Below are 12,073 nucleotides of genomic sequence, written 5' to 3' on the forward strand. Positions count from 1 at the left end.
CTTTTCTAGCCATGTGCTTTGAGAGACTACAAAATTCCAAGATATAATAAAATAGCCCTTAGGGTGTGCTTTGAGCAGGCCAGATAACGGCGGGCCTTTCCATGTGTGTCCCCCGGACAGAGCATCATCAGTGCTAGTTGAGAGTTAACCAAAGCTGGGGCCATTGTCGTTGCTGCTCTAGGTTCTTTCCTCTTTGGATTCAGCTCACACAGCCGAACGTGCTAATCAATTGGTGTGTGATTATTTTATCACCAACCCCAAAGGCGGGGATTAGATACTCAGGTCGGCTTTTCTGCATTCGCTTTGCCCAGGAAGCTGCAGCGCGTATTCCACAAAGTGGAAAGGAATTTCCCACTGCTTTGCCAAATGCATCATTGGGACCTGGGTGAAGGGTGCACAAGGCCGGCCCCACCAATGATGTCTCTAACACCTGGGAGGGAATAAAAAAGAGATTGCAAAAACCTCCTACGTACTTTATCCCAAGCAGCCCAGAAGTTGAAAGTGCCTCGGTCCCTGGATAATTTTGTTTTGAAGTTTGTGAGCTCAGGAAATCCCGAACCGTGACTGCAGGTGATGCTGACAGCAATGGACCGTCCGCAGTTCCATCAACCAGAGCCCTGTAAGTCTGGTTATGGAAGAGCTGGCCGGGACCAAAGGTTTCAGCACCCCAGGAGGAAAAACGGCTCTTTCAAAAGGAAGGGGATTGAAAGGTAGGAAATTGGGGCTCACTTTCTTTTTCGTTGAGTGAGGTTCTCCGGATTTTGCATTAAACAATATTCACGGTGACATTAGAAAAGGTAGCATCTCTTTTTAAGCATTGCGTTTGGAAACAAAGGCGCCGTGTGGGTTGGAAGGAGAGATCGCTGCGTTTATACATTGGATCAGGAAGCCTCATTTTGTGATCAGAAGTTTTCATTGTAATGGAGAAAAGCTTTCCTTTCCCCTGAATTTGAGTTTTAATGTGGCATATGACAGTAAGCACTGATTTCAGCCTCAGAATTTTAAACATCACACATCCCATGCAGACAGCATTGTTTTGAAAATCCAGTAGTACATTCCTCAAGAGGAGCCCATGTCAACGCTTCTGTTCCTTTCCCAGCCATTTTGGCTGCTGAGATAGGTACTGATTGTATTTCACCTGTGTGCATGCCCTTTAATATAACCTGAAAACTATCTCATACCTGATATTTCTTGCCAATGGCAAAACCATACACACAGGCCTGAAATATGCCAAACACAATACATTTTAATTTGGAAAGTCAGTTAGATGATTTATTTTCCATTTTTTTTGGCTTCTTTCTTACCAGGGTCATTAGCCATAGCTCAGACACGTAGAAATGAGGTGTTTTCACAAGGTTGGAGGCATTGAAGACTAAACTTTTGAACTTTCATAGACAAAATGAAAGTTTGCAGGGATTTCCACTTTTAAGAAGAAATAGGGGTTGAAAAACTAAAGGAGGGTAGCTCAGTGGTTATAGAACACCGGCCCTCAGACTGAAGGGCCCCAATTTCGATTCCTGCCAAAGGCACGTACCTCGGTTGCAGGCATGGTCCCTGGTCCCGCTCAGGGCCCATGTGGGAGGCCACCAATCGATGTGTCTCTCACATTGATGTTTCTCTCTCTCTGTCCTTTCCCCTCACACTAAAAAGCAATGGAAAAAATATCCTTGGGAGGTGAGGATTTAAAAAATAATAATAAAATAAAATAACTTAAGAAGGGCAGTATTCTTTTCATAACAGAAATCACAGCTATTCTATTCCTGGGCCCTGAAGCAAAATCCCCTTGGTCAATTGTTAAAAATAGATTGGGAATGGGGGTAGGGGGTGACGGGGGACACGCTCTAGAGATGCAAAGACTGCTTAGAGCTGGGCTTTTTACCTGCAGGGTTGCACTCATGTCCTTCAGGGTTCCTGGGCCTCCTAAAAGGTATTTTCATTGTTTTGTGTGTGTTCACATGTGTATTTATGGTAGTAGAAAAAGATGGTGTTATTAAAAGATTCTCAGAGGGGTCTGTGGGAGAGTAATCCCAGCCTATAAATGACCTTTGGGGGAATTAGAACATGACACTCCTTCCTCAGGACACTTCACTGCCACCTGCTAGAAAGTTGATAGAGTAACTATACACAACTATCATGACTAAATGTGAACCGCGCCCCCTACCAGTTGTGCGTGCTAACTGGCAGAACTCCCTCCTTGCCTTTTACATTTTCCCACACAGCTCTTATCCACATTGTACTAAAAGCTATCGTTTATTGAATGTTTTATTAGGTTCCAAGCACATATGTTATTTCCTTTTATTCACACATTTCTGAGAACCGCATACCAGTTTTCAAATGAGAAAACCAAAGCTTAGAGTTAAATAACATGCCCAAGATCATGCGGCTAGGAAGTGTGGTGCTCGGCTGAACCGAGGCCATTTAGCTCCGGTGCCTGGGCTCTTGTTGACATGCTTCCCCTGTGTAATGACAGAGAAGCTGAATAATTTAGGTCCAGTTTTAAATAGTGTTTTCCTGGAGTATGGTGTGTGTGCTACTGGTGGTACATGAGATATTTTAGGTAGTACATGAAGAACATTTTTAATGGTTATGAATTTATTTACATCCACATTAGAAGAATATATTACATGTATTATACATATGATTATAATATAATTGATATAATGTAATTGATATGATATAATATAATATAAAATACCTGGGGTTTCACCCAAAGAAATGAAGTTTTATGTCCTCACAGAAACCTGTACACAAATGTTTATAGCAGCTTTATTGATAATAGCCTCAAATTGGAAACAACCCAAATGTCTTTCAGTGAGTAAATGGTTAAATAAAGTGGTATAGTCACATTATGGGATGTTACTCAGGGGAAGAAAAAAAAAATTATTGGCATACACAACAACGTGGGTGAATCTCCAGAGAAATATGCTGAGTGAAAAAAGTAAATCCCCAAAGGTTATATACTGTATGGTTCCACTTATATAACATTCTCGAAAAGCCATAATTTACACACGTGAAGGGCAGCTTAGTGGTGGCCAGGGGTTAAGGAAAATGTGAGCTGAGCGGGGAAGTGGGTGTGGCTATAAAACAGGAAGGATCCCGGCTGTGAGAGACCAATGTCAATATCCTGGTGTGACAACGTGTCACAGTTTTGCGAGAAGTTACCACTGGGGGAAACTGGGTAAAGAGTACACAAGAGAATTTCTTTTTAAAAAATAGGCTTAAAATATTATTTCTTATAACTGCATATGAAACTACAATTAGCTCAAAATAAAAAGTTTAATTAAAAAAAAATTTTTTTTTTTTTAATTGATTTCAGAGAGAGGAAGGGAGAGAGATAGAAACATCAATGATGAGAGAGAATCATTGATCGGCTGCCTCCTGCAGCCCCTTACTGGGGCTGGAGCCTGTAACCTGGGCATGTGCCCTGACCCAGAAGCAAACCATGATCTCCTGGATCATAGGTTGACACTCAACTACTGAGCATACTTGCCAGGCTAAAAAATTGAATTTTTTATAATCCCTGGGATTTTATGGATATTATTGCTTTGAATGAGACCAACAGAAAACTGTTGAGGAAGAATGCTAGGTAAGTGCTGGTGCCATGGAGTGAGTGATGCTCACTCTAGCACAGAGGATACAACACTGACCTTGGGATCTGACAGTCCAGGCATAAGTTATTTACTCTTCCCAAACTCTTACTTCCTTATTTGTAAAAGGTAGATGGCCACATGAGGGTTAAACTATGTAATACACATGAAAAACAGCGGAATATTTAGCTCACAGAAAGCTATTAAGGACCTAGCTGGTTTGGCTCAATGGCTACAGCATCGGCCTGCAGACTGAAGGGTCCTGGGTTCGATTTTGGCCAAGGGCATGTACCTCGTTTGCAGGCTTGATCCCCAGCCCTGGTGGGGAGGCAACAAATCAACGTGTCCCTCTCACATCCGTGTTTCTCTTTCTCTCTCTCTTCCTTCCACTCTCTCTGAAAACCAATGGAAAAAATATCCTCAAGTGAGGATTAAAAAATGAAAACTATTAAGAAATTTTATCACCCTGGCAGGTGTGGCTCAGTGGTAGAGTGTTGGCCTGCAGACCAAAGGGTCATGGGTGTGATTCCCAGTCAAGGGTATGTACCGGGGTTGCAGGTTCGATCCCCAGCCACGGTCGGGGCATGTGCAGGAGGCAGCCAATTGATGTGTGTGTCTCACATCAATGTTTCTCTCTCCCTCTGCCCCGCCTTCCTCCCTTCCCTCTCTCTAAAAATCAGTGGAAAAAATATCCTTGGGTGAAGATTAACAAAAAACAGAAATTTTATCTATTTTTATTACTAAAATATGCCAAGATGGTATATGGCCATTTGGAACCATGTGTTTAGATTTATTCTCTCTGTGAATGTTCTATGTAAATGTGGCATTTACGGGTCCTTGGAGACTATATTCTTTATTGACTACCCAGCAGACTCTCTCATCTCTCGCTGTAGCCTTAGAACCACCAAATCCAGGAAAAACAGCCACAAACCATCATTGAAATATCGGCAGCTGGTCCGTATGAGGCAATATATTCCAACAGGCCCAAACCAGGATTAAAATCTGCATTTGTGCTTAGGCAATTAATCTAACCTCTTTGCCTCAGTTTACTCATTAGTAAATGAAAATCATCGTATAACCTGCCTCCTCTGAGGATTCAGCGAGGTGGTGGCCAAAATGCACATACTACAGTTTGGTGACAAGACCCCAAGCATTTGCTGTTGCTTAGTTTTCTGTGATTTGATTCTTGGAATTGTTATTTGTTCACATTTTCCACTTGAATTTTAATGATTTCAATGATTTGTTTTTAACTTTTCAGTTTCCTTAATAAAGATTATTTTTGTTTTGATCAGGTGGCATAGAGCTGTGTCTACCAACTTGGTGAAACAAAATGTATTGGTCCCCAAAGAGGAATCATCCAGTGGTAGCGACATGGAATTTCATGGAAGTCAGCAAAGTCAGAAAAAAACCGTGATGAAGAAAGTGAAGACTTTCGTCGGGAGGATGTTGTCCCACCAGCGCAGACACAAGCCAGCTGGCGTCAGGGCAGAGGGTGCCACTGGCCCTCAGGGAGCCCTCCTCTCCCACCTGCAGAGCCTTCTTCCCGGCGGGGCCGAGGAGCCCCCGTCACCTGGGCTACCCACCGTCCCGAGGCCGAGGAAGCTCTCGCAGAACGGTAATCATGGGGAGCACCCGGTTAAGTGGCAAAGCCAGCAGGGGTAATGAAATTAGGATGGGCTTCCTTGCTACCCAAAGGATGGCATCTCCTGGGCGCTGGTCTGCAATGCAGACTCCCAGGCCCGCCCAGGTCTACTGAGGCAGTATCTGCATTTTAGAAAGATCCCAGGTAACTTGTAGGTACATACATTTTGAAAAGCTCTGAATGAGATTGCTTTTGAGGTACCTCCCAGTCCAATAGATCAGTGGGTTAATCAGCTTACAGCCCCTTTTTATTTAAATATATATGCATACACAGGCATATTTGTGTTTATATGCATATATATATATATATGCATGTATAATACATACACATATGCTAGGAAATCAAACTAAAGTGGGAAGTTTTGTTTTTGTTTCTGGAGAAAGTAGCAATGCAGCCTTTCGAATGGCTCATTCCAGCAGTGGAGGGTGCGGGGAGAATTCTATGAATAAAATGATTGGTAAGTCATGAAGGACATTTTATTGTATCTACTTCCCATGTACTTTATGGAGGAAGCGACATTTGAAGGAAAACATTGTCTTTTTTGCAAGGTAGTAATGCTGTTTTAGGGGGTCCTATGAGTGATAACAATACCACTAATTTTTCATTCTCCTCTGCAGGTTTTAAAAATTAATAGACCTTGTTTTTTATAGTAGTTTTAGGTTTACTGGAAAATTTGAGCAGAAAATACATAGTTAGTTCCCATATACCTACCCCTCCTAACCCCACCCTCACAATTGAGTCAATATTGATTTATTATTATTATTATTATTATTTTAATCCTCACCTGAGGATAGTTTTTCCATTGCTTTTCAGAGAGAGTGGGGGCCAGGGATCAAGCCTGCAACTGAGGTACGTGCCCTTGGCCGGAATCAAACCTGGCACTCTTCAGTCTGCGGGCTGACGCTCTAACCACTGAGCCAAACTGGCTAGGGCAATATATTATTATTGTTATTAACTGAAGTCCATAGTTTGCATTAGAGCTCACTCTATGCCCTGCCGGTTCTATGGGTTTGAAAAGCCCATCATGTCGTGTCCTGCATCCACCGTTACAGCCTCATACAGAATAGCTCAGTGCCCTAAAGAGCCTCTGGAGCTTTTCACTGTCCTTGACAGCCCGGCATCGGGCCACATACAGCCCTTGTGTATACGCAGGGATCCACAGGTACGTTCACATTTCACAGTGAAAAGGCTGAGAACCTGGTGGGTACTTTTTCCAGGAAAAGAAAAAAAAAACTAAAAGCTGAGGCTTTCACCTGACTGTCCTTTCAAACGAACTCTTCTGGGAAAAGCAGTCACTAATACAAGCATCCCAGCATCCAGCAATCGCCTGGTGTGGCCTCACCTACCAGTTTCTGTTGAGAACAGCACAGAGGACATGCGTCTCTACTGACAGAGCTGCAGCTGGAGAGTCCGGCAGGAAACAGAGAACCAAATTCCTTTCCCCATCTGTGTGCATCAGCTTATTTTTTTCCTAGTTGGGATAACAAATCTCTGCACTAAGATTTCTCTAAAAAACATGCTCATCCTTCAGGCTGCAGCTCAGGTATTACGATGACCAAGTCTCAGTTGTGGCCCAAACGCCACTGCTCTTCCCTGCTGACCCCGTAACAGTTTTCAACAACTATCTGCTAAGCACGCATTACATGTCAGCCACATGTTAGGGACAGAGCAGCAGAGAAAACAGGCACAGTCCCTGCCTCCGTGGAGTTCCAGGGTAGAGGGACATTCCAACATGAGACAGGCGATTACATCTGCAAAGCAGAGCACAGGGTGCTATGAAAATAGGCCATGCGTGCTACGCTAGGGGAGGGGCCTCCCGACGAAGGAACAGCTCCCTGGAGATCAGAAGGCCACCTAGAGTCAAATAAGGAAAGAATGGCGAGAACGGCGTCCCAGGAAGAGGGACACAATGTTCAGTCCCAAGATCAAGAGAGCACCAGGCATAATTAAGAAATGAAAGGCATCCAGGCAGGATTGAGGTGGCAAAGGTGTTATAAGCCCTGTTAAGAATATTTTACACGTAAGGGTGATAAGAAACCATCAAATACTTGCAAGCTGGGGATTTATATAATCTGATTTGCATTTTTAAAAGATAGCTCAGGCTGCAGAGTGGAGACGGGGCTGGAGGGGGGCAGGAGCAAATACAGAACAATAAACAGGCTCTTACATTCATTCAGGAAGGGATGACCTTAGTGTGGGCTGGTCATGGCTGTGGGGATGGAAGAGCCGGGCAGCGGAGCCCGGGGGAGAGGGAAGAGTTCCGGGGTGAGCACCTACTTTGAAAGTGGAGCCCCATGCGCCGAGGTTAGGAGCCACGGCTCCCAGAGAGGTCCTTGTCCAGGACAAGATGACTTCAGGTGCAGCACACAGTAAAGACACTGAAACGGCAAACTGCAAACACCTTCCCCCCCGTTGGTCCCTTTAACTACACCAAGGAAAAGTCCCATTTCCTGCCGTTTTCTCTTTTTTTAATAAAGAGTAACCTCAAGTTTGGTGCCTTCTGAAGCAATATGGTTTTGTTTTTACCATATTAATTTTAATGCCTACTATTTATAATACTGGTTCTTGATTTATAGTAGTGTTTTAGTTTTCTTTATAAATACATTTATTGTGTTAAGAACTGACTTGATTTAAGGAATTCACGTAGCTCCTGGATTATGGGAAAACGGTTAGGATGGTATGTGAGTGCCTGAGCCTTGAGCCACATTGCTGAAGAATGAAGTTAAACTTTGTTTCAACCAACAACGAATATTCAAGGGGTCGTTTACACGTTAGAGGTTACTCTTCTAATTTCACAAAGAAAGGGAAAAGCAACAGAGGGCAAACTGGTCTCGAAGATAGAGTTGAGCAACCACCTTGTCAAGACTGGTCGGTGACCACTGAGATCACCAGCCCAAGCAAAGGAGTGTGTGCAAGAGAAGCTGTGAGACAGAAAAGCAAGTCCAGGTTGAATTTTTAACCCCAAGGAAAAAGCTACCGAGGCAGCACAGGATGCTGTCTTCTCAGAATACTTTCTAATAGGAAGAATATGTTTACAGCTGTGATCACTACAGGTTCTTTTTTTCCCCCTTCACTCTAAGCAACTATACAACTTGATGTAGAAGCAGAGACAGAGGAGATAACCCGAGGAAACACACTCCTCCGGGCCAGGAGGACCACCAAGCGCTTATCTGTGACATCCCTCCCTGCAGGACTGCAGAAGGTAAAATGCTGACACAAACTGCCTCTGAAGACTTATGCATAGTCAGTGTTTAGACTGTCGTAAATGCCAGGTTCCCTCCTGCCACAAGACCCTCACAAGAAAGCCATTCAACCTCCTGCTTGTGTCTCCTCTCCAGCAATTTAGGGCCCAGAAAACAGGCTAATCAGGTCTGATTCCTCCATTTCTGAGCTCAAACTGTTTGGCTTCTCCTACAGTTTGGGCAACAATGACGTTCAGAGCTTTTTTTTGGCTTTTTTGACTGTTCAAATATCAAGTTAGTATGCTAGCATCGGGCCTGCCGTGCATGCTGGGTAGAGAGCAATCCACGAGGCCAGCACTGCCCCAAAGGCATCTTTCGAGGATGTGAGTGTACATTTATCCAAAGCAGCAGTCAGCCACGTGTGGATTTTGAGACTTTGAAATGTGGCCAGTGCAACTGAGAAACTGAATTTTTAGTTTTATTTCATTTTACTTGCAATTAAAATGTAAATAGTCACATGTATAGGAAGTATAGACAGTGAGGCCCTAGATCATCCAGGACTCTCCAATCCAAAGCTTGTATTTACCTGTAGGTATGCAAACTTGAGCCTAAATTGGTCAGATTGTTTTTTAAAATAGCCAGAACTATTATTTTAAATATAACACACATTTACGTAAAGCTATGTTCCAGGCCCTAAGTGCTTTCAAAATATCAACTTACCAGATAATTCTTACAGCAGCCCTCTAAGGTATGGCAATGCTATCCTTATTTTAGAGCTGGCACAGGGGTTAAGTAATTTGCCCAGGTAAGTGGCAGAGTCAGGAAGACCTGGCTCTAGAGTCCTTAGTCTTAATTACTATGCTAAGTACTAACTGTAGCATCCAATATTATAGCCAATAGCTGCATGTGACTAAGTTAATAATTAAATTAAAATTTATTCTTTCATTGCACTAGCTACATTTCAAGTCCTCAATACCCACATGTGGCTAGTGGCTGTTGTAGAGGACAGCACAGATAAATAAAATTTCCATTTCCACAGAATTTTCTATTCAACAGCACTGCTCTAAGGCATCACTGTCGAGTGCAACAATATGTTTTGACTCTTGCCTCTTTTGTGTGAAGTTCGTATTAATTTTATTCCTATTATGTGCTGGCCAATCCCTAGTTCTGAGGTCACAACGGTGACCCCACGGGCATGGTCCTGTTTTGTGGAATTTATAGTTTAATAGACGAGATAGACATTAAACCATGGCACTGCAGAGTAGAGGGGTAAGGATAATCATTTGAATAAATGGTGCTGGGACAAGTGGATATGGGGAAAAAGATGAAATTTGATCCCTCTCACACCATATACAAAGCTTAGTTCCTGTTGGGTTATAGATGTATATGGAAAAGGTAAAAGCTTAAAACTTTTTAAGTACACTAAGAATATCTTCATGATTTCAGTGTATAGAAAGACTTCTTAGAACACGTCACTGACCGTAAAAGAAAAGATGGAGCCCTGGCCGACGTGGCTCAGCTGGTTGAGGGTCTTCTCGCGCACCAAGAGGTTACCTGTTCGATTCCCCCAGTAGGGGGCGTACAGGAGGCAGCCAAAAGAAAAGAGAGGGGGGAGGGAGTGAGAAAAAGAAAAGATGGGTATATTTGGCTATATGAAAATTAAGAATTACTGTTCATCAAAAAACATTAAGTCAAATGTTCTCTACTGGCTATAGAAGGGTTTTGTTGAGCTCTCAGAATGTTCTCAAGAAGATATTTAAATTAATTGTCCACGTTTAAATTAGAATGGTTCTAATAAAAATCTGAACTTCCAGCTTTCTTTTGAAAAATAGGAAGATTTGGAAACACTAGGCCCCCAATTCCTCGGGGCAACAACAGGAGCTGGCAGAGGTTGCCCCCTTTGCTTAAGGCATGTTCTCTTCAGTTCACACCAGCCCCAACTGGTTCTGTTTTACAAAAACTGCCTGGCCCTTCTAGGCATTTGACTTTATAGTAGTGGTATTCAACAAACACAGAGATAACTTAGTAATTACCAAGTGTGGTAAGTGCTTAGTAGGAAAAAGTACTGAATTTTATGTAAGAGAAGAGAGAGGAGTCCAAGTATACACAGGCTGGGGAAGGTTCTGCAAGTGACATTTGAGCCTGGGTAGGCTGGCAGGACAGAGTGGTTGTTCAGTGCACTCATTTGGAAAATTCACAGGAAAAGGCTAGGACCCAGATGTGGTCTCATAGCCTAACTTTATGTAGGTCTCACAATAGTCCTAATGACACTTATTAAGCAGAAGGGGAAGAAAAGTGAGCCCAATAAGCCCGACAAGACCAAAAAGGGCATATTAGCCAGGAGCCATGACCTAGAAATGATTTCTAATAGCAACACTATTAGAACAGGTACTTGTAACCAGAACACCAGGGACGAGAGGAAAAGCATCCGGCATGCAGCAAAAGGAACCCAGAGCTTTCTTTTTATGTTTGGAGACATGTCTGCCATGAAAATAAGGAAACCTACAGAAAAAAAGACCAAATTAACAACTGGATCCAGTGATAATGAGCTTTCTGGGGCACTGGCCACAACAGCTACACACTCACTGTGCTCAGCAGCTGCACAGGCAATTTCTTCTGCTTACGAATGACCTGCTTTTTTCCTGACACTGTATATTCTTTCAGAACCAGACAATCTCATTTCTCTGCACCCTATAGATCTCTTCAAAGAGAGCTCTGGGCACAAAGGAGATACATGGGGCGTGGAGAATAGTATGAATATGGTCACCAACTCGACATAGATATGTGGCAAATGTTCAGTTTGTAAGAGGATATTGAGGGTGAGAATTTTTATTTAAGCAGTCACAAAAATAATGGTGGTACTTCCTAATCTGATGTGCTTTTGCATTTTTACGATAGGTTCCATATTCCTCAAAAAAGCGACCACACTTTCCAGCACTTAAAAAGAAGAAACGCGGCGTGGAAAACATCCTCCGAAAATCAGACCTAACAGTAGGAAAGCTTCAAATGCAGGTAGTGGACAAAGGCTTCTACTTTTCTGTTGCCGAAGCAGCAGCAGGCCAGGTTTCACTGAATGCACAGCCCTGCTGGGCAGCACGAATGTGGGACGGAATTAATGATTGCCATTAAGAAATAATGCTAGTGGGGGGCATTTTCAAAGTGGCCAAAGGATTGCTAAGGGCACCCTGGATGATGTTGTTGGCCTAATAAATACTAAGTGAATTCAATTAAAGGCATACACATAGGCTTCTTTTGAGAAGAAATAAGATCGTCTTTACCACTGGGTGGTAAATGTATGTTTTCAAGCTGTTTGTTATGACTTGACTTAGAATAATACTTTGAGATTTGCAAAATGTCCAACAATTCCCTAACTCACCTCTCAGTAAAACCCACCATCCCTTAGGTTTTGGGGATGCACATGGCTTCATTTCTTTGTATCTCCTCTCCTAGGTGGATGACCTCATAGAAACAGTGACTGATAAGTCCATGAAGTTACTGGCTCAGAGACATGCCGAGCTTCAACAGTGTGAGTTTCTAGGGGACGAAATTCTTCAGTCTTCTAAGCAGTTCCGGAGAATTTCCAAGAGAACCACGAGGAAGTATAAATTGAAAAATGTGTGTTTCCCATGTACCTGCTGCTGCTTCTGATTTTGTTCCTAATT

At 42.9% G+C, this 12,073-nt stretch overlaps 1 protein-coding gene across 1 annotated transcript; it reads left to right on the forward strand.

Annotated features, from left to right (window-relative positions):
- Positions 1–585: 585 nt before the first annotated feature.
- Positions 586–12,059, forward strand: C15H3orf49 (chromosome 15 C3orf49 homolog). Its single transcript, XM_087825142.1, has 5 exons — positions 586–710; positions 4,880–5,202; positions 8,310–8,431; positions 11,310–11,423; positions 11,862–12,059. The coding sequence occupies exons 1-5, from the start codon at positions 586–588 to the stop codon at positions 12,057–12,059; spliced, it is 882 nt and encodes a 293-aa protein (XP_087681268.1).
- The last annotated feature ends 14 nt before the right edge of the window (positions 12,060–12,073 follow it).

The sequence above is a fragment of the Miniopterus natalensis genome, chromosome 15, assembly GCF_054644295.1.
Source record: "Miniopterus natalensis isolate mMinNat1 chromosome 15, mMinNat1.hap1, whole genome shotgun sequence".
Lineage (NCBI taxonomy): Eukaryota > Metazoa > Chordata > Mammalia > Chiroptera > Miniopteridae > Miniopterus > Miniopterus natalensis.